General features: G+C 29.8%; 1 protein-coding gene across 1 annotated transcript; it reads right to left on the bottom strand.

Annotated features, from left to right (window-relative positions):
* Positions 1–12,908: 12,908 nt before the first annotated feature.
* On the bottom strand, positions 12,909–15,310 carry Act57B (Actin 57B). The gene is made up of 2 exons (XM_065510867.1): positions 15,151–15,310; positions 12,909–14,550 (listed from the first exon to the last, which is right to left on the bottom strand). The coding sequence occupies exons 1-2, from the start codon at positions 15,188–15,190 to the stop codon at positions 13,460–13,462; spliced, it is 1,131 nt and encodes a 376-aa protein (XP_065366939.1). The 5' UTR covers positions 15,191–15,310; the 3' UTR covers positions 12,909–13,459.
* Between the last annotated feature and the right edge of the window lie 8,548 nt (positions 15,311–23,858).

Below are 23,858 nucleotides of genomic sequence, written 5' to 3'. Positions count from 1 at the left end.
TGTCTGGCCATCACCCAACATGCGAACATTAATTAAATTGTTAATGTTTTCTCTCACTCGCTCACCAAGCCTTCGTTTATGTCACAATTACAGTCGAATCTTAACGCCAGTGATTTATTTAAATGTTTAATTGAATTCCACACACAAACACATAGTAGTTTAGTCACAGCTAACTACACTCAAACAAACATCTACATGTATTTATGTAGATGTATGCGTTTGATTTTAATTTTAAACATTTGTACACCTAAATAAATTAAAAAATACGAGTAGTAAATTACACTGTGCAACAAGAAATGTATGCCTCAATCATTACAACAAAGAATAGAACTAGATCAGCTGATACAGCCAACCCGCAATGGGCTTTTAAAGTTGGTTCGAATTTCAATTGTACTGGCTCTTACGGTTGTTTCATTATAAGCCCAATTTTATTGTAAAATATATATTTTTTGAATTTATTTCTGTAATCATTTATATTGTTTGCCATTAAAAAAAAATTTCTACAGCCCATACAAATTAAATTCCAATCTACTTCACAGAATATTTCAGAGTTTTTCTTACCCACTAAAAAAGTTTGATGTTTCGAGTTGGAATCATCGCGGGCAAAACTTGTCGCACAGTGTTGTCAAATAGTTAGTTATAATTAGTTTCTAAAAAATACGTCTGTAAATGTAAAACGTTTAAGTTTAAAATGTAATTTAAGCTTCACTCATAAAATAAATTTTAGTTAACTTTAGTATTTAAATAAATCGTATTAATTAAATTAAAAATAAGAGACGATTGAACCTTCGATAGGTAGATAAATGCAAATTTGTTTCTCACTACAGTCACATTTTGTATGTACCAAAAGTGATCGTTTCTTTTAATTTATACTATTGTATTTATAACTGAAAAAAATATATACATATATAAATATCTGTAGTTGTATTTTTATTAAACCTGTAATTCATAGTGTACTTTAAGTGATAGACAACTAGATCATTTAATAAATAAATTCACATTTTAAATCAATATACTTATGAAATTTATTACCACTGTATATTGGAGTTTTAATTGAACATTTATAATACTAATAAAGTCTGTTATCTGCCTATATATGGATTTTGAAAATGGGCTGGGGAAGCTACTTACATTGGCTTAAACATGACTCGCTCGGATTTTAAAGTATTAAAAAAGTATTTTTATTTTAAAATTTGGTTAGATTACTTATTAATATTACATTACTTTGTCATTACTTTTTTTTAATTTGTATACCCTCCCTCGACCATTAATAGGCATCTATCAGTTGACTCCTGTCAAAATTTTAAAGCTGCGTCATTTAGTTTGTGTTTGAAAGCTATTGATAGCAGACTACCTCGTGATTTGATGAGAAATTGGAAAAAAAGTGAATTTCGTTTGCTCATTAAGTATGTATTGTGTTTAACAAGCATGGAAGATGCCGAACATTCTGAACGCCCAGTTGAGGTCTCTACACCCGAAAGAATTGAAAAAAGTGCTAGAGATACTCTCACATGGCTCAGTGGTTTCAATTTTGAATCATCACTTGGGTATGAAAAAGCTTTCCGCAAGATGGCTGCAGCGGTTGCTCACAATCGAGTGTACAAAAGGGTACAGATTTGACTTCAACGACAAAATCATCTCACAAAAAACACCTATTTTGATGACCTCGACAAATCTTATTTTTTGTCCATCACTTTAAAAAAATTGGAGAATGTGCATAGAGCTCAAAGGAGACTATGTTGAAAAATAAAATAATTTTGTATCCATTCATTCAAAAAGGCACGGATTTTTTGACCAACCCTCGTAAAACTCCCAAAAATTTACCTTGGATTTTCAGATTTTGTTAATTTTTGGCACATGTAGCTATTTAGGCATTTCTATTTTTAAATATTAAAATTTTGAATAGTTTATTAAAATCTTAAAATACATCAGAAAGTTGCATTTGGAAGTTGCATTCCTAATGCAACTTTCTGATGAATTTAAGACCAATTTCTACCATTTTGATTTTAACTTTATGTTTAGTAACCTTTTTTTTAAACATTTCAACTCATTTATTCATAAAAAATTAACTTTCAATCAAATTTTTTATTTATTTACAAACAACAATTTTAGTACAAAAAAGTTTTGGTAAAATTTAAATTTGTAAAACTGCATCAGAAAGTTTCATTATGAATGTACTTCTATATTAAAATATTCCTATGAATTTATGTAATTTAAATAAATTGAAACCAAATTGAACTAAGTCTGAAGTCCTATGGTCAAAATGGCATATTTTTATAAATCATGCCTGAGATTTTTAAAAAAATAAATTCTTGTTTCATTAAAGAAAACAGAAATATATTTTTTTAACATTTGACTGTGTCAATCAATAATATAACAAATGGTGTGTTTTGTTAAATTATAATATTAATAAAAACATAGAGAAAGTCGCTTGGCGCGAAATTTTGAACGAAAAATTTCAGAAGTTCGGATGCACTTAAAGAAAACCGTGAAGCATTCGCACTGTTTCCAAATCTGTAGCGTTATTTGCTAGGATTATATGTACATATAAAGACTAAATTCTTGAAACCTATTTTGTTCACTTTTGTCATTGTAAAATTAAAATAATTATCTTATAATTCGATTTAGTATGAACTCGCAATTAGTTACCACAATTACATAATAATTATATCAAAACATAGTTAAGTCTCATTAAGAAATCCCAAAATGCAGGCGTTTGTATTGTATAGTAACTTGGCTTCCTTTTAATTCAAATGTCAGCGAAACTGAAACATTAATCAATTAAATCAATTAAATTATTATCACAATAAATTAATCACGCCGCCATACACTCTCCTGTATTATTAAATACTCATTCTAATTCTTGTGTACACAATAGTATGAGTTATACATAAATACATACATATCTACATAGACAAAAGGCCTAAAAACAAAGAGAAGAATCAGTTGGACTTACATATTTGTAGAAACCTACTGAGGAAAAAACAAACACTGAAGTAACCAAACAAATTTTACATGACAACCACTAAACGAGCGCACAACGGCCCCTTTCCAACTCTTACTTACAATTCCAAACCCTAGCGCCACCACTACCTTCTCCACAAAGGAAGTGTTGACAACCTAGAATTAAATGCAATTATAAACCAAACGAACCTGCGATTCAACGAACCAACCAACAAACAATTAAAACTACTAAATGTACGGTAAACAAAAGGACATAATCGTCCTTATCAGAGAAGGAGAGAACCTCCTGGTAATTGTTGTTGTAGTTGTTGTTGCAGAATTGTCATGTTTTATTCTATTGTCTTTGCTATAGTTCATAACCAGTTCGTAACAAATCACAAGGTCTACTTGCTATTCACACAATCAACATTATTAAATTGTAATAAAATAATGAATACAAGAGAGATCAAAAGATAGTATTACTAAAACACATACACTCACACAATTATGCATACACACATACATACATACATGAATATTCAGTGAATGTAATTGTATGTAAGTATTATAATTGATTAGTACATACATACATACATACATAGTTTATTATGTGACATTTATAAAAGGCAATTAAAACTCATGTCAGAACGTTCATACTACAAATTCATTAAATTGTTTTCAAAACTTTACAGACAGACAGACAGACATACACAACTGACTGTACATTAGACCGGTCCCAAAATAATTAATTTGCTTTGGATGTCTGTAATTTTGTTCTTTAAGCTGGCCACACACGGAATGATTTGTTCGCCTGATTTGTTATTGAAAATTTTCAATTACTTGTGATTTTGTTCGCGCACAGCCGAACACGAACAAATCACACTCACAAATCAACCGTGTGTGGCCAGCTTTAGACACTAAAACTAACTGATGCAATATGTTTTGATTTCTTAGAAAAGATTGCTATTTAAATAATTAACTCTATTGAAGAAAATAGGCAGAGAATTGTTTCCCTTCACACTAGTTTTCCCGGGGTAAAAATCGTCCTATTCTAAACTCCCCGTGAATAAGTAAATAAGAGAGAAGGAAAAACAACATCAGCTGTTTTGCTTTTGAGATTTTATTTTGAACACACACCGACTTTAATAATCCAAAAACGTAAAATTTTAATATTTTTACTAAATTGACATTAACAAGAAGTTTTATGTTAAAAAAATACAATCTTCCATGTGCTTGCAAAAGTGGTGGGCATTTCCGAAGCTCGTTTTTGTCTGGTCTGAATAAAAATGGCTCCAACAACAAAAGGAAAATGAAGAATTGTTTTTTTTTTGCTGGACATTTGTCATTATTACTTCTAAGGAAACCATTTCAGAAGTTGTTACTGGAAGTTTGGTAACCTCTGGCTGAAAACTATTTTTGTTTGCTCAGATGTTGCCGTTGGTGTTAATTTGTACTTTTTTACCTAAAAACTCACATTTTTAAATTATCTCCCTCTTAAATAGCTGAGGGATTTTCTCAATCCCTTTTTAGATTTTATTCCTAATAGGACTGAAAATGTTTTAAACTTTCTATCAATGTATAAAACTTGTATATAGAGTGAAAAAATAACCAATTTATTAGCATTTTTACACGCCATATATTGATAAGAAACAATTATTTTTTACACAGAAATGAAAGTAAAATATGGGTAAATTATTATTATATTTATGCTTAAGTCAATAATGTTGATATTTTTCATTATTAATGTTTTATACCTTGTTCTAATTTTCATTATAAGATAAAACTGCAACATTTTTGAAGAAATCGGAAAACTTTCATACGATTTCTGGCATATAGTTATCCAATTGACCTAAAATTATGCATCAGTAAGTTTTTAATGGCCGGTCTAATGTATGTGTAAATATGTAATTGAGCCAATTTATTAACAGGGGTAAGTAAATAAATGTGAATGTTATCTATTTGTGAGTTTGTAAAACATTTCCACAAGCGGATATATGTACATAACAATAGTACAGTACCGGGGTATAGAAAAACAAGTAAGAAAGTATGGTCGGTCAAGCCCGACATATAATACCCTACGCCAAGTAAATGTGCAAAAACATTTTTCTTTTAAAATATCAATAATTTATATTCGTGAGTGATTTTCGGAGGTGGGCCTTATATGGGAGCTATGACCAATTATGGACCGATATGAAAGTTATTTATGGAGAATTTTGTATGTATACCAACATTTTTAAGAGATTAAAGTGATTTTTGGACCAATCGTAACAAAATTTGGGGACATGAATTTTGTATATATAAAACTTATTTGTAGCGATGAGAGAGATACAAGTGGAGATACATATATGAATTAAACATTTTTGCCTGATAAAGTCCAATTTCTTATGGGGCTAGATGAAATAATGGACCGATTTCAAGCAGTTCAACCAGAAAATGATTCTAAGTCGATCGGTATACTTTAAGGTGGGTGTTAGAGCAATATTTTGGCGTTACACACATCTGCACAAACGCATTATACTCCACTATGGTGGTGTAGGGTATAAAACAGAAAATAAATCTGTAACTTCTAAACGGTTAGTAATTATGTCATGCCCAAAGAGAAAGTGTTGTCGAGTTTAAGTTTTGAATTTGATGGGCCCAACAGAGCCAGGGGTCCCCAAATTAGGACTAAGTTTTTAAAACGATCCTAATTCTTCGTTTGTGTTCCGATTTCAAAACTATAACATATGTACATAGAATCTCTAGTTTGGAGCGAAATTTGTGAAGATACCTATAGAAATTAAATATTCGTACTTGGGCCGAAAAAAAGCGTGTGCCAAATTGAGCCAGACGGACGGACATCGTTTAATCTACTCAGAAAGTGATTATGAGTCAATCGGTGTACTTTAATGTGGGAGTTAGACTAATATTTTTGGGCGTTACAAACACTATCACAAACGTACTATGGTGTTGTAGGGTATAAATATTGTCGACCACTGACAGAATGGTTTACTTTACGGCCATATCTATAAAATAACACTTTGATTTTTAAGACTTTCAGTTGCATCACAATAACTACATATATTTTTTCCACTAAAAGTACTTATGATACATATTCAATTTGTTGTTGATTATAGTAAAAGGACTGTTAATAGTTTAGTTCTCCAAAGAAGAAATAGATTGAAATGTCGATGACATTGACACTTAGATCCGAATAAGATCTTGTAATTTGTGTTGTTTAGTTTTTGTTGTAATTGTAAAATGCAATTAAATGGCAATTATGTTTTTACAACTTATCAAATGTTACGAATCTCTATTTGCCTCTAAAATTCTTAATATCTGTGAGAGAATATATTCGTAAATTACTTTAATTTCATAATAACATGTCTCTCACAAAATATTCGAATATGTTCGTAAGTGTGATTTTGTGATTAGTTTTGAATGTTTAAAACATGCAACCACCAACTGTGAAAATTATAGACAACAAAAATATACCAAATTTTTTATACAATACCAGGGAGTATCCCTTATGTTGAATAAAAGGTAAGCATTAACTTGTAAACCCTTAAAAATTCTATATTTTCACTTTTATTTAATAAACCCAAAATTAAATTAGTGCTATTAGGAACAATAATATCTTATGGACAACGTTTTTTCAAAAGTTTTAACGTCTAAAAAATAATACTAATACAGTTTTCTATGTTAATGGAGTCCTAGTTTTATTTAACATTTTTAATTTAAGTGTACCGAAATTTAATAAAATCTTAGTCTTAATGTTAGGAATCAACCCTCTAGGATTGGGTTTTATCATTCAGATAATTTATTATAAATAAAATTAATGAAATTCCATAGAACACATTAAATGCAAACGAATACCTAATAATTTTGATGTGCAATTGTTTTTTTTTACTCCATTCTTTAATTTTTTCAGCTATTACGAAATTCGGTAAGTATTTCATATGTTCTAAAATATGTATAAATTACTAACAATATGTTTGTCTATTTACTTATACTAGGATCGCCTGGTGGCCGAAATTCGACCACTTTTAAAACGTTTTTCACCACTTTTATGTAATGATTTTTTAAAAAATTTGTTTTATTGTGCATATCTGTAGAAAAAAACCTTTTAAACCATATATGTTTCATCAATATTGGAGAACAATAACATACTTAAAAGTGTACCACAAAAAAACGTGTCGCCTATTTATACGAGTATATAAGATGTTACATATGTACATATTAGAGTGCTCCAAAAAAATAAAATTGCGAATTTTGACCGTCCCCCCCTCTAGAATTGTTCTATGTATTGTAGAAACACATTGTGTAAAATATTAGGATGATAGGATAACGTTAACTGGTGGCGCAACGACGCTGAAGTTTTGAGGTGCATTTACAAGGGGAAAATATGCAATTTTTTCAATTTTTGTAAAAATTTTGCCATTAAATAATGACTTTTACAATTTAATTTAAAAGAATCGAAATGTGTACGTAATTGTCGTTATAATAAGATATAAAAGACAAAAAATGGTGAAAAAATGTTAAAGTTATTAAAAAATCGCCAGGCCATTAACGTGTCTCAGGCCACTAGAACAAGAAATTTATGAACAAAATTAACATATTTTGAGAAATATTAAAATAAAATCTTATTTTTACTTAAAATATATCCATATTTACTTGTATATGAATTTTTGTCCTCGTAGGATACCGTTAACCTATTCGCAGGTATGACCAAAAAAATTAAATTTTTTTAACGGCAGTTTCAAAACTCCAATTTCAAATTTTTAAAAATTTTGTTAAACAAATTTCAGAATTTTTTGATCATCACATGGGGATTTATTGACAACATAATAGGGAATAAAAAGGTGAAAAAAGTATGTCAATACCTCCTATAGTTTTTCCGTACCTGCGATATAAATTTTGCGATTTTCGAGAAAAACTAATTTTTTGGCCATATTTTGGGGAATGACCAGAATTTCCTTACTGTAATGATTTTTAAGTAAAAGCTATTCAGAATAATATAGTCCAGGTAATTTTAAATATAGTCTGAAAGTTTTACTAAAATCGGAAAACTTTAACCCTTAAATCGTGAAGGTCAAAGGTCAATTTTTTCAATATTTGGAATTTCTCATGGAAAGATAGCCAAATATTATATATTTTTGGGCCGATTTTGATGAAACTTAAGAAAAATATAAAATGAAGTCTAGTATTCACAATAACAGTACAAAAATGGAAATTAACCCTTAATAGCATTTGGGGTCCAAATGACCCTCAACTTTTAAAATCACGAATAACACATTCATTTTGACCCCAAGTACTCTTAAGGGTTAATTTCCATTATGGTACTGTTATTGTGAATACTAGACTTCATTTTATATTTTTCTTAAGTTTCATCAAACTCGGCCCAAAAATATATAATATTTGGCTATCTTTCCATGAGAAATTCCAAATATTGAAAAAATTGACCTTTGACCTTCACGATTTAAGGGTTAAAGTTTTCCGATTTTAGTAAAACTTTCAGACTATATTTAAAATTACCTGGACTATATTATTCTGAATAGCTTTTACTTAAAAATCAATAAAGTAAGGAAATTCTGGTCATTCCCCAAAATATGGCCAAAAAATTAGTTTTTCTCGAAAATCGCAAAATTTATATCGCAGGTACGGAAAAACTATAGGAGGTATTGACATACTTTTTTCACATTTTTATTCCCTATTATGTTGTCAATAAATCCCCATGTGATGATCAAAAAATTCTGAAATTTGTTTAACAAAATTTTTAAAAATTTAAAATTGGAGTTTTGAAACTGCCATTAAAAAAATTTAATTTTTTTGGTCATACCTGCGAATAGGTTAACGGTATCCTACGAGGACAAAAACTCATATACAAGTAAATATGGATATATTTTAAGTAAAAATAAGCTTTTATTTTAATATTTCTCAAAATATGTTAATTTTGTTCATAAATTTCTTGTTCTAGTGGCCTGAGACACGTTAATGGCCTGGCGATTTTTTAATAACTTTAACATTTTTTCACCAATTTTTGTCTTTTATATCTTATTATAACGACAATTACGTACACATTTCGATTCTTTTAAATTAAATTGTAAAAGTCATTATTTAATGGCAAAATTTTTACAAAAACTGAAAAAAATGCATATTTTCCCCTTGTAAATGCACCTCAAAACTTCAGCGTCGTTGCGCCACCAGTTAACGTTATCCTATCATCCTAATATTTTACACAACGTGTTTCTACAATACATAGAACAATTCTAGAGGGGGGGACGGCCTGTACCTAGAAAGTTTTTTTCGTCCATACAATCTTGGAGCACTCTAGTACATATATATGAATAAATAAATTTGTTCTAGTTTTTTGAATATTTAACCAATCTGGCAACTTTATACTCCTGCACCGGCTGACATCAGCCTCTCACATGCTGATGCCTGTGTATTTCTTATAATCTAAATCGTAAAAACTTCATATAAAAAAAATGGTTTGACTGACGTCAGCCGCTGATGTCAGCCGCAGTGTTGCCACACAAGTTGGTACAATATTTAAATACATATTATGGGTTTGTGTCAATGATATACAGGAAATTAAACAGCCAGAACGTAATATTTTACTACCAAACACTAGAGGGAGCCACATATATTTAAAGTCAGATATTTATTAAAAAGAATAAATAAGGTTGGCTACCGTTATTCTATAAATAATCAGAAACTATGAAAATGTTCATTACACCCTACACCACCATAGTGGGGAGGATATTATGTGTTTGTGCTGATGTTTGTAACGCTCAAAAATATTAGTCTACCTTTAGTATTTTTTACTATTAGTTAAATTTTGATATTTTGTGTGTATTAGGCTGGGTCGATTTGTATGGACGATCAAAAAGTAAAAAATCGTATAGCAGAAACTCAATCTACGGAAAGTTCTAAGAACGTTTCCTCATGAAATCAAATCCTATCTTGCGCATTTCGTCTATTATCCAATAAAAAAATATATATATACTGGAAATATCATTGGATAAAAGACGAAATGCGCAAGATAGGATTTGATTTTAGACCTATGGTTTCTTGGGGAAAATTTCTTAGAATTTTCCGTAGAATGCGTTTCTGCTATACGATTTTTCGTGAAAAAAATTGAGCCACCCTAGTGTGTATATATGTATATTTTTAATTCAATTCAAATACGTATATGGAAATAAAGATCCCTTAAGTCAACGAAAATTCAACCAAGATAAGTCGATTACGGGTACTCTCATTGTTCTTTAAGTAACAATTATCATTGGAACTTAACAAAATAGTAAATTATAAAAATGAGAAATTACAATATAAACAATAAAATTATACTAAGAAAACAAAACAAAGAAAATATGCAACAAAAATATGAAACTCAAAATATGCAGTAAAGACCAAAATATGCCAAAATTCTTACAATTGTCAGAAACGGATAAATAACTATCTCATATGCACAGTAAAAAATATGATATTGCATATTTTTGGTTGCCCTGTTCATAATTGACCATAGCACGAGCATAAATCTCATACAAATGATGGTATCCAAATACAATTGAACAGAAAGAACTTTCATATAGAAATAGATCACGTTACCTAATTTCATGGCCATCGGTCCATAATTGGTCATAGCTCCCATAAAAGGGCCACTTCCGAAAATCACTCATGAAGATAAATTATTGAAATTTAAAAAGAAAAATGTTTTTGTTCATTTACTCAGTGGTTTTGTTTTTAGTAATTGAGTTTATTGAAATATACAGAAATTAACATCTAATATACATAGGAATAAATTTCAAAATGTATACATTTGGTAATTCGAACAATACAGGGGAAACAATTGTTTGCTACTTTTCTCATATGAATATTTTATTATGATCGAAGCTACGATACTGAAATTTATTTAACTAATATTTGTATAATTTTAATGGGGACAAAAAAGTATCAAAGCGGAGTAAAAACGTGAAAACACATTTGGAACTCGATCTATGATCCTCATATTTTATACCAAACATAAATTTTTAGTATAAAAATCTCAAATATTTTAAATCTTTAATAACTTCGTAAATACTATGATTTTTGGGAAAATAAACTCAATCTATGCACAGAGAAAACAGATTCGTGTTCACAACCGAATTCGATTGGAGTGACTGAATATATGGTATACGCAACCTCAATTGCTGAATTATATAGTACTCACAACTGTTTTAAAAAAGCAATTCGGTGAAAAGGACTGAAGTAATAAGTATTGTAACCAAAATAGAATGTAAAAATATTTTATTTTTTTCCCAATTTATTTTAGATAAAATACAATATGTATATGTATATTAAATACAAAAATCAATGAAATGCATAAACTTGGAGTTTTTGATAATCTTATCCACGTATGTTAACAATAGTTAACCATTTGAAAATTTCAGCTTTGCTTGATCTTAAACGGAATATCCGGACTTCATCTACTCTGTAATGCCTATTTTTGATTTCGGTTCCATAATGTAATCCGAGGTGTCGAAGATTATGGCAAAGATAGCCATCGATAAGGAATCCAAAGATAAAACTTACTGAGTTCTTCAATCAAGTGCATTTTTTAGGACTTATTGATTTTTGTCAACGGAGAACAGCCAGATAGGATGTAATAAGTGGCTTTTGCTTTTCAAATACTAATATTTTCGGCTGTACCATACATCATAGGTTAAGATAAAGGGTTGCTGTTAAAACACATGAAAAGTTATGAACGCGTTATTAATGTAGACACAAAATCTCAAGAAAATAATACATACCTTAAAATTATGTAGTTGGTTTCATCTTATCTAATATGTATTTTAATAATATATAGTACGATTTGTTCTTATATTTATCACAAATTGTTTCAATAAAATAAAATAATTTTGTTTTATTTTATTTACATACTATGTATATTATTTGTTTATGAATGTCAAAACAATCTACCGAAAGAAATTTTCAATCGGTTGAGAACACCGAATTCATAACCAGACATAACGTTTATTACAACTAATATTCGAATGTGGTGCCTATAATGCTGAATTAAGTTTGGTTATCATAGCCGAATCACTAAAATATATTTTATTAAAGGCATGAATCGGTTGGAAACACCGAACTTGTTACTTATTTTTAGACTTAGAACCATTATTTAATTTATGCAACTGATAAAATAGTTAAAGTTGAAATATTTTTAAAACAATCATATTTTTGATTGCGACCACCAATATTTTATTATAAAATGTGAATTGAATGCGGTTGCATCAACCGAGTCTATTAAATTTATTTTCAATAGATGGAAATTTATTGTGTTAACTAATATTTCAATTGTAGGAATTCTATTATAAATATGGTTTTTTAGATACAATTAAAGAAAATCTGTTAATTTTACCAATTTTCAGTAATTAAACTAATATTTTGGTTAGAATTAAAAAATATTCATAATTGTAACCATTTTCCAACCAATCTGTATTCTGTGTGTGATTAGTCACGTTTCATACCAACAAACTGAATACATTTCTTCTCACTTTCATTAGTACATAGTCCAAATTAACTATAAATATCTATGTACATATTTATGTGTGGATGTTGATATCAAAATTGTAATGTTTACAAATGTACACCACACACATACACACTCTATGCAGTTGGTCGTAATGTTTGTACGAGCAGGAGGAGGCCATGAAATCCATACAAATAAATTCTCCCACTATGAATGAAGTATTCTATTCTAATTTTAGATTTATTTCTCAGCATTTTGCTGTATGTGTGTCCAGAATCTCATCATGATGTGGAGAGGAGAAACATTGCTAAAAATAGACAATTTCCTTGGAAAGACTCCTCGAGTCGATTTTGAAATGTTTAATGTACATTGTACATACATACATTCCATGCTTCGAAATTCCATCTTCAATGATCGATCGCTAATGTAGTAGTGATAGTGATCGATCAGACAATTAACTATTGGCAACTAGTTATTTATAAAATAATTGTAACTATTATTTTATTGTAAAAATTAAAAATATTTGTTTTGTAGTTTTTTGTTTTGTGTTTTTTTTTCATTAGATTAAAAAAGAAAATTACATAAGAAAACATTAGATTATTTTACATGTGGCAATAAACCCCTTAAAAATAATAAAAATTTATTATGTACTAATAAACACGAAATAATTTTTGTTAAGACATTAAATAGAGACATTTAAGACACATAAATTATCAGGTGATATTGTTGGATGGTGTAGAGGGGATTTAGTGTAGGAAATTCAGTCGTACAAAAATTAAAATAATCTGGAACCAAATATAAAACGCGTGGGCGGGCATCTTTGTGAGCGGGATGGTGGATGCTCAGCAGCTGAGAGACGTTGAATAGGTGTATGGCTGTGCAGATGAGAGCACAGACAGACATATAGACAGCGCGTAAACAGCTGTAATGATTGTTGCAGCAGCAAGTGTAGCAGCAGCAGCAGTGAGATGAGTTGGAAGGGTTTGGGGGGTGGTTTGATGGTAGGGAGGGGGGCGAAACTGCTTAGAAGCACTTGCGGTGGACAATGCCGGGGCCGGATTCGTCGTATTCTTCCTTGGAGATCCACATCTGTTGGAAAGTGGAGAGGGAAGCCAAGATGGAACCACCGATCCATACGGAGTATTTGCGTTCTGGGGGAGCGATGATCTTGATCTTGATGGTAGAGGGAGCCAAGGCGGTGATTTCCTTTTGCATACGATCGGCAATACCGGGGTACATGGTGGTACCACCAGACATGACAATGTTGGCGTACAAGTCCTTACGGATATCTACGTCGCACTTCATGATGGAGTTGTAGACGGTTTCGTGGATACCGCAAGATTCCATACCCAAGAATGAGGGTTGGAAGAGGGATTCAGGGCAACGGAAACGTTCATTACCGATGGTGATGACTTGACCGTCGGGAAGTTCATAGGATTTCTCCAATGAGGTGGAAGCGGCAGCGGTGGCCATTTCTTGTTCGAAGTCCAAAGCGACATAGCACAATTTTTCCTTGATATCACGGACGATTTCACGTTCAGCGGTGGTGGTGAAAGAGTAACCGCGTTCAGTCAAGATCTTCATCAAGTAGTCGGTCAAATCGCGACCAGCCAAATCCAAACGGAGGATGGCATGGGGCAAGGCATAACCTTCATAGATGGGTACGGTGTGGGAAACACCATCACCAGAATCCAAAACGATACCGGTGGTACGACCGGAAGCGTACAAGGAGAGAACGGCTTGGATGGCAACATACATAGCGGGGGAGTTGAAGGTTTCGAACATGATTTGGGTCATCTTCTCACGGTTAGCCTTGGGGTTCAAGGGAGCTTCAGTCAACAAGACGGGGTGTTCCTCGGGGGCGACACGCAACTCATTGTAGAAAGTGTGATGCCAGATCTTTTCCATATCATCCCAGTTGGTAATGATACCGTGTTCAATGGGGTACTTGAGGGTCAAGATACCTCTCTTGGATTGAGCTTCATCACCGACATAGGAGTCCTTTTGGCCCATACCAACCATAACACCTTGATGGCGGGGACGACCTACAATTGAGGGGAAGACGGCACGGGGAGCATCATCACCGGCGAAACCGGCCTTGCACATGCCGGAGCCTAAAAATGAGAAAGACAAGAGACACGTTCAATAACTTTTCAAACGAATAAAAAATATACAACATTTCTAACGGATTAAAGTGTCCCTTGGCAACGAAGCAAAATTAAACAGAGTGTCATAGAGAATGACTCCTCGAAATCGTTTGGAAGAGATTTAAATTATTCCATGTTGAACGAGAGAGTGACGTCGAAATGATAAATTCAAATTACATAACTTTAAATTTAAAAATTTAATAGAATAATCCAAAGAAATAGCAAATATGAACAGCAGATAACTGGCGAAATATTTTTTGAAAATGAAAATTATTTTTTACGATTGAATAGAATATTATTAAACTAATTCAAAGATTTAAATCACATTGAACACGACAAAATCATAAGTATATATTTTTTAAAGTTTCTTATCACTCTCTTATTCTCTTTAGAGTCCATTGAAAGGACTATTATTGTGGCACTCTTTAATATTTTTTGTTTTTGTTTAGACACTTTTAATCCATTGAGATGTTGATGAAAGGATGTTATAGTTGGTTTAATCCAATATATATATCCAATTATTATATTGTAGTGTATTGTATGTATCCAGATTTAATTGAAACGCACCATTATCAACGACCAAAGCAGCAACCTCATCGTCACACATTTTGATTGAGTTTTTTTTAGTTTTTAACTAACGGAGAAGAATACAGTAATAGATACGGTGTGTACGCTTTGGAACACAACTGACTGACTAAAGTATCAGAGCAACTGCTACCAGATTTTATACCGCGAAAAAATAATAAAACAAATCACGGAAATTGAGAAAAAATCGAACAACAACAACAAAATCTAAATGAATGTATATATTTTTAAAAGATAAAAATAAAACATCCCAACGAAACGAAAGAAATTCGGAAAAACAATCTATGAAAGTGTTTGCGTGTGTGAGTGTGTTTTGTATGTTTGTTTGCTTAGAATAGAATCCACCTTCACATGAACTACACGATTCTTTGTGTTTGTGTGGTAGAACGCGAAGAATCCAAAAATTCCGTTAAACATTTCAACACACACACAAAGCAACAGCAAGCACCCTCAACCGATCGCTAACCACACCACTACCACTACATCCACAGCCAGCTACCGTTAATAGTAGCGCCCGTACGATGGATGGATGATTCTTCGGATTATTATTGCAGAGATCGTAGATCTCGGCAACTAAAAATAGCATACTCTTACTCGTGTGCTATACAGTGAAGCAGGGTAGAGGGGGCCCTCATTATTTTTTTTTGTGGAGGATGTAGAGAACAACATTTTCAATAAACATGATAAAAAATAGAAAATTATTTATTTTTTATTTTGAATTCTTAAAGAATGGAAATTGTATTTTAGCAAGAGAGAGTCGAGAGACTGAAATATATGTATGTGTAAATATGTTTAGCAAGGCACGATCGAATATTTGTGTGTTGCGATCGTGAACACATTTGTCTGCAAAAGTACCGTATATGGCAACGTTGCACTTGGGCGTAAGAATTTTGGATATTTTATTTTTCTCTCCTTCTCTCTATCTTTATACCTAGTGTGTGTTTTTTTCATAATTAGGTCGCTCTAGATTCTCCCGTACAAATACAAAATATTTTTCAATATTTTTCCAACATTTCAAAATATGTATGTATGTATCTATTCTATTTTTATTATTTCGTAATTTGTATTTTACTTTTACTATACATATTTATTGTATTTGTACATGTTAAAGATTGCGCCATCGTGAACGTCATTATCACATTTTTTTCTGAGCATTTTACTTGTTTCTTTGGATTCATACTCTGGCGGCCACTACCACCTTTGGTCAAAATATTCAATAAATATACATACATACACAATTACTTTTTGTGCATACAAAATAGATTTACGTACTTCAAGTGTTTTGTACTAATTTTGGTCATAAAATGCGCTTAACGAATTAATTTAAAACATTTGCCCCCTGCCCTTGTTGTTGAACTCCTGAAAGATTGATCTAATTGTAAACATGAGTGTTAGCACATATGAAGAGATGCACACAACACTTTGCAATTGCCATTGTCTCTTTTCGAATGTAAACAATTATCCCTATTTCCATGGTGGGGTCTTTTCCTTTTCCCTTTTAAACTATTTGATTTGGCCTGCTTGTTGACTCTTCACTCCTTTATGTTCATTTTTTAATGAAGTGCCATTAATGGCCTGCTTCACTTTCTATGCAACAAACATAGAATGTATAAATATACTGTTTAAGTGCATTCTTACATACATACATACATCTATACATAGTTCATGTTGGAACTATCCAACAATTTCGTTGCAGGGTATCACCATTCCCATATGGTGATGAACATTTTCAGGGTATAAAACTAACAACAGCAACAGAAACGCCAAAATTTAAGTGTGGCAAGTTCTTATTCCATTTGGACTCATTTAGAAAAGTAGTTCACTGACACACTCATTTTTATTTAATGATTCATGCAACCAAGTACTACATAGTTTGAGATACAATGATAAATACTTAATGCACTTTTTGTCAAACATTTTACTTCTTTCTTATCAATCTGTTTGATAAACATTATATTTTAAATTTATTATTCTTACTCTGATTATCGCTAAACAGATTAATTATTAATGGTATATTTTCCAATTATTCTAATAATTATAATTATCGAAACCGTTTTTTTTAGGCCGAAACCGAACTGAACTTAATATTCAGTCAAAAATTAATATTTCCGAAAAGAATTATTATTTTAATTTATTTGTTCCAGCTCATTTTTAGGTGCCCCTTTACATTGTGGTCTCCATTAAAATCTTGTTTATTCATCTTAAACTAAGGGAACCAAATTATTTGTCCTAATCCGAAACAAACTGAAACTTCTCAAATGTAACTACTATTAATTACCGACAAAAATATTATTTTAATTTTAGAGCGGGTAATGTGGTATAGCTGCTTTTCTCTAAAACTAAGAGCATAGGAGTAGCGGTGCTAAGCTTAAGAGTTTTATGATCTCTGAAAATTAACATTGGGTGAGTGTACTTCATTATTGCAGGTCATGCAAAAATAGTTGGAAATATTCAGCGTGATCTTTTTTTGTTATCTGTTAAAAATTAATTTTTTTCTAAAATCATTTGTTTTAAACTTCATTAATTTAATTTTAAAGTCAAATTGGAATATTTTGCTATTGATGTATGGATGTAAACCTAAAACTTGTAGTAGAACACCAGCTGAGAAATTATAGTCAAATAAAAAATAGGTATACTACATTACCCGAACTTACTCTACCCACTTTATGGACTCTATTAATCTTATATTTTCATCTTGAACTGAAAAGTGATTTTGAGGGATCAGTGCTTCGACATTTTACAATAAAATATGTTTTTGTATTTTTCCAAACTCGTTTCTCTTTTAAAATTCCATAATATAGGGTTTTCCTTTATAGCAGTTTCGGCTTCAGAAATACATATTTATTAAAAAATATTTCAATAAACACAAATTTGAATATTTCTTAAAAACTAACTGTATTACTTAGTAATACTCAATATTTCTACAACTCTAATGTAATAAAACTTCTCGGGCAGACAGTACGGATTTGAAATACGTATACTTTTATTGCCGGTAAAAATATTTACACTATTTTGGGGGAAAAAATAGGAAATATTAATTATATTTTTCTTTGAGTATTTTATATACTCAAAAACATATATAGATGCTCAGCAAAAACTTGGTAATGACTTGCAATTACTGAACTACTTTCTTTTCAATGACTACTTCATACCATATGCACTTCTTGGAAGTAGTTTGGTAATGGTTGACACATAATCTGATATACCTATACATATAAGTACTTATTTAAGAAATTCATAATAAAATTCATTTAACCTTTGAAACATTTTTAATAATTCAAATCTAATCCAAATTGATTTAAAAGTTTTTTTCCATTTTTATTCGAGATTACTCTTATAAACTAAATGAAGAATAATAATTTTAAAAACAATTTTTAATAGATTTAATAGTAAGAACTTGTTAAGTTCTTATTTGTAAGTGAAGGTTGAGATGATTTATTTAATTCACTATTTGTAAGCGGTTGCGATAAGTACTTGCTTCCAATGAAATCACAGTGTAAAATAACACCACTATAAAAATTAAATTTTTGACAAGGGCAAAAAAACAAGAATTTTATATACTTTTGGCATATTGATAATAATCTGTGCAACATTTAGAATTTAACTAAATGTTTTAAAAACCATTTATGGATTTGAAATCTATGGAAGTTAATAAGTTAATTGAGTACGATTTGTTATTTTAATATTTAAGGATGTTTGCAGAATTGTGAAAGGAATTGGAAATTAAATGCATTCTTCAGTTAAATGCCAGCAGTTCTTATCGCAGCTAATATTTATTTTAAGTACTACATAAAGTAGACATTAAAGGCCTTATTCATAAACAATTTTTAAATTTGTCAAAGGTTTATAAATCAAATTTTGTATGGAAATTATGTTTTATGAACCGTTAATAAAATTAAAAACTGTTTATGAATGTGGGGGTATATATACATATAAAAAATAACTTTAATTTTCGATAAAAGTTTAATGTTAAGAAGTATATACGTGTTATAATGGTATCTAATTAGAAATTAAAACAAATTAATTTCAAAGCAAATATATGTATGTTAATTTCACTATTATTAACCCTTATAAAAATTTAATTTTTAACCCTCGCTGCTCGAAAAAAATGTATGTTTTTGTCAAAATAATTTTTTTTTTAATATTTTAAGAAATATTTAATGTTTTTCCAACATTAAGCAATATATTAATCGCAAAATCTTCTAAATTCTGCAGTTTTCACAAAAAACTTAAGTATATTAGCTGTGATAAAAACACTGACATTTAAATTTAAAAAATTAATTTTGCAATTAATTTCATAATCTTGCAAACATCCTTAAATATTTAACTAAAAAATAGTACTAAATAATGAGATCAACTTCTGTAGTTTATAAACAGTTTTTAAAATTTTCATTTAAATTCGACGTTTTTTAATGAAAACCTTAAACTGAAAACATCACGAAAACTGTACGTACGATTTTGTTGTTTTTTATATTTGATTTCAGCGTGCCTAAATTATGTGCAATGAGTTAAAATTTATACGTTGTGAAGAGAATACATTAGCATTTTAACCCATTACATTTTCAGCTATGGTTTCTTCGGCAAAGTTTCTAGGAATGATCACAGAACCAGAATCATGATGTGTCTTTGTCGCAATAAATTTGACCCATCCTAATGTACATATGTACTTTTAAAATAGTTGAAATAATCGAATTAATATAAATTGTAGGTATTCTGCATAGATTTCTTTCTTGAGTATATCAGAGTTGCAATAACGTCATTTATGATATGTTTTGATGACTTATGGACAAAAACTAATTTTGAGACATTTTTATTATTATTATATTTACATATTTAATCAAAAATCATATTTATTAAAGTTCTTAAATTATTTTATAAAGAGATATGGCTTAAGTCTACCTTATATATAATTTGATTTTTTATTTTTAAGACGCAAGAATTTAAAATAACGAACAACGCAAGGAAAAGAAAATATTTACAAAAACCTTCAATAAAATTAAAATTTTGTGACTTTCTATCAAAGAATTACCATGTACATATGTTACATATTTCTAAAAAAATACTCAAAATAATATGAATATTCAAAAATCTATCTATATAAATAAAAATCAAAATGTCGTTCGCTGGTAATTGCATCAGTAGAGAACGGCCAGACCGATTTAGACAATTTTTTTTAAAATGTTGGTCTTAGGTTTTTACGGAATGAGCAATTGACCACACCCACTTTTACGCCCACTTTTTTCTATTTATCTACACGGCTACATCGATTTGGCTAATTTTTTGTTTAAATGATCATAGTAATCCAATTTAAGTTTTTACTGAAAGAAGAATTGACCACGCCAATTTTTTTTTCGATATATCTAAAATCGCAGGACGCCTGGACCGATTTAACTAATATTACTTATATAAAAACTCACAATAGCTTAAATCGATAATAACCTGGCCAATAAGCGTTTAATCAAGAAAAGGAGCTCGATCTGTGATCACTCATATTTCTGACCAAAAATCGATTTATTATATTAAAACTCAAATTATCTAAATTCGCTAATAACTTGGCCAATAAGCGTTTAATGAAGAAAAGAGCTCGATCGATCATTTTGCGATTTGCATTTTTTTAATAGAACAGGGTCAGCTAGTACACAGAGAAAATAGATTCGTGATTCTAAAATATTGTAGCCACAACTGTAAAATTCGGTTACTAAGGTAGAATCATTCGATTGGTAACAAATTCGGTTGCTATTACGAATCTGTTTTCTCTGTGTATAAAATAAAAATAATAGGAAAAAATAGTCTTCATTTAATAAATAGTTGCAAATAGTGTGTCTACTTGCCCTTTCATGCATCAAATGTTTAATATTTCAATCATTTTATTATAATCAATTAAATGGAATATTTTCATTTAATGAAAAGTTTCTATTAGACGTATTCAGTGGAAGTTATTGTTTATAGTGTATAGTCAAAAATTTGGCAATCATGTACAGTGGTAACATCTCTAAAATGTCCAATAAAAATATTTTGAAAACTGACATTAACTTGGATTAGATTTGAATTATCAAAAATGTTTCAAAGTTTAAATGAATTTCTTAAATAAGTACATAAATGTATAGGTATATCAGATTATATGTCAACCATTACCATTGAAATCAGCGTATTCGAATTAGATTTCTCTGATCCTTCCAATATGGATATTTTTATATTTAGCGCTAAAAAGATCAATTTTATATGTTCATTCCATCTAGTGCTTAAGTATTTTACATATTTACATAATTAATTTCAAAACTACATTGTTTACAATTTGACCTGATCTAATTTTCATTTTTAGTATTCTAGAGGATCTATAAATAAGTCTTTGAAATGTACATATAAAACATTTCACAAAAGAACCTCACATAGTCAGGAGACAAGAAAAAAAATGCTCTCCATAATGTAAGAATTTCAATACATACTAAATAAACACACACACTATTAGTAACTGTATGTTTTACAAGATAAAATATTCTCAAAAATACCCACACATTTACACTCTTTACAGGTCGTTTTTGAATGAGTCAAATTTTTGAATTTTCATTTGGAAAACCTAAATCATTTTTAACACTCACACATACAACATGATCATTTTTTTTTTGTTTGACCTAAAATAAAATTTATTTCAACCAAAATACGGTGACAAGTTAAAAATGTTCAAATTCCATTAGAATCCGAATCCAATTCAAGTGTTTAGTTTTCCGACAAAAGTACCCAAAGAGAGATATTGATGTTTAGAAAGTACAATAGAAACAATTAAATTGTAAATCTTTACAATTTTGGTTTATATGAAAATGCATCTGCTTCGAAACAAATGGTCATTTTGCTATTTACTCAATTCAAATACTACTGACAACGAAGAAGTGACCATTTGAGCTGGGGGGGTAATAGTTGCGGTTTATTGAGATTTTATTGGTTTTAAGCGTTTAATTCATCTCCGATTGAAATCTTGTTTGTGCTAATTGTTCAAGTAATTAGCTATATTAATGAGCATGTGTGCGTATATATTAAATATGTGTTGTAGTGAGTGAGTGTGCGAATTTTATATAATTTCCATTTAGGAAACCCTTTTGCAAACAACGACTTGGTGTATGCGAATACAATGGCAATTTAACGCACTCCATTTAATGATTTTCTCATTATTATTTACCATAGAGTAGGAAAAGAGCAGACACTTCAAAGAATTCATTGTTTTACATTAAATCTATAGAGAACTAAAGATATAATTACAAAGTTCTAGTTAAGTATTACAACAATCTGGGCATATATAGGTTAAACTTAATTGGAATGAGATGATTTCAATGGTGCTATTAATTTTTTAAAGTTAGTGCCAGTTCGTAAATTATTTTCGATTGAAATTTTCACACCCATCAACAATTAAAGAAAATATTAAATTTATTTGTTTTACAGTACTATGTATTTTTAATAATACACAGAACAAACATTGAACATAAATATAATGAAATGCTTTTCATTGGTTTTAATTCATAATAATAATTAAATTTTTTTAATTTGTTCAGATTTCTTCTATTTGAAACCATTTGAACAATTTGAAGAAACCTATTAGAATTTCCGTTCACATTTTGGTGTCTTTGAAAAGTAACACAAATTACTTTTGGAAAAACTTTATTTTTTTATGTTTGTCAGGTGCAATAAAGAAATTTATGTTAATTTAATTTATTTATTATCAGATATTTGAAAAAAAAATTAGCAGGTAATTATATTAAAAACATTTTCATTTTATTGCTAGCTTTCTTACGTAGCCAAATTTAAAACAAAAAATCCCTAATAAACATTTTTTTAATTTAAAAATCTAAAACTAAACAAAAACTACTTCTTGTTTAATTTTATAATATGTATTTATAAATTCATGCCTAAAATTAAAAAGTTTTGGGAATAAATTTACATTCACAATTCATACAGTTTATGTAGACATTAATATTTGTGTGTAAACATTTTTGAACTTTATACCTAAAAAGATTAGTTTTGTAAATGTTATCATTAGAAAAAATGTGTCTGTTAATTTAAATTTCTAGATTTTTTAAAAAGTACAATATTTTTTACTAGAGTTTACTTAAAAAATCTATTGTCGCATTAAATTCAGCACATTGTGTCGATGAGTCTACGACTTTACCGCGTTCTGTGGGTGAACTTTTTGAATTATGCCTAATGTATATGAAAATTTACATTAAAATAAGTTTTATTAAAATGTTAATAAATAATGTTGAATAATAAAATTCAGAATAGTGTACCAATCGTTTCATGTTCATGAAATAGTTCTTTTAGAGTCGGGCGTGTATAAGTTAGTGTTAATGTGTGCAAACGTGTTCAAATATGAAGAGAATTTAATTGAATTTTCTGAATTTTTGTATGCAATTCACACGCCTTTCACATCTAAACACAACATTGTTACAATAAATGGACCCCAAATATCAACAAAAATCACATACAAATAAATTTTCTTTTAGACCAGAAAACAAATAGCCCTTGGCTATTTTTCCCAACCGTTTTGACAAGAAAATAAAATAAAATCAAATAAAATGACTGAGGGTAGTATGAACGATTGAATGAATGTACGGACGGACGGACGGACGAATACTTGATCCATGCAATAACGAAACCAAATTCCACACACACAATTTTTTTTATTTTGTCGTTTTTTGTTT

This window comes from Calliphora vicina, chromosome 5 (genome assembly GCF_958450345.1).
Source record: "Calliphora vicina chromosome 5, idCalVici1.1, whole genome shotgun sequence".
NCBI classification, from domain to species: Eukaryota; Metazoa; Arthropoda; class Insecta; order Diptera; family Calliphoridae; genus Calliphora; species Calliphora vicina.
The sequence above is the reverse complement of the archived record's forward strand: the minus strand, read 5'-3'. Positions and strand labels throughout refer to the sequence as shown.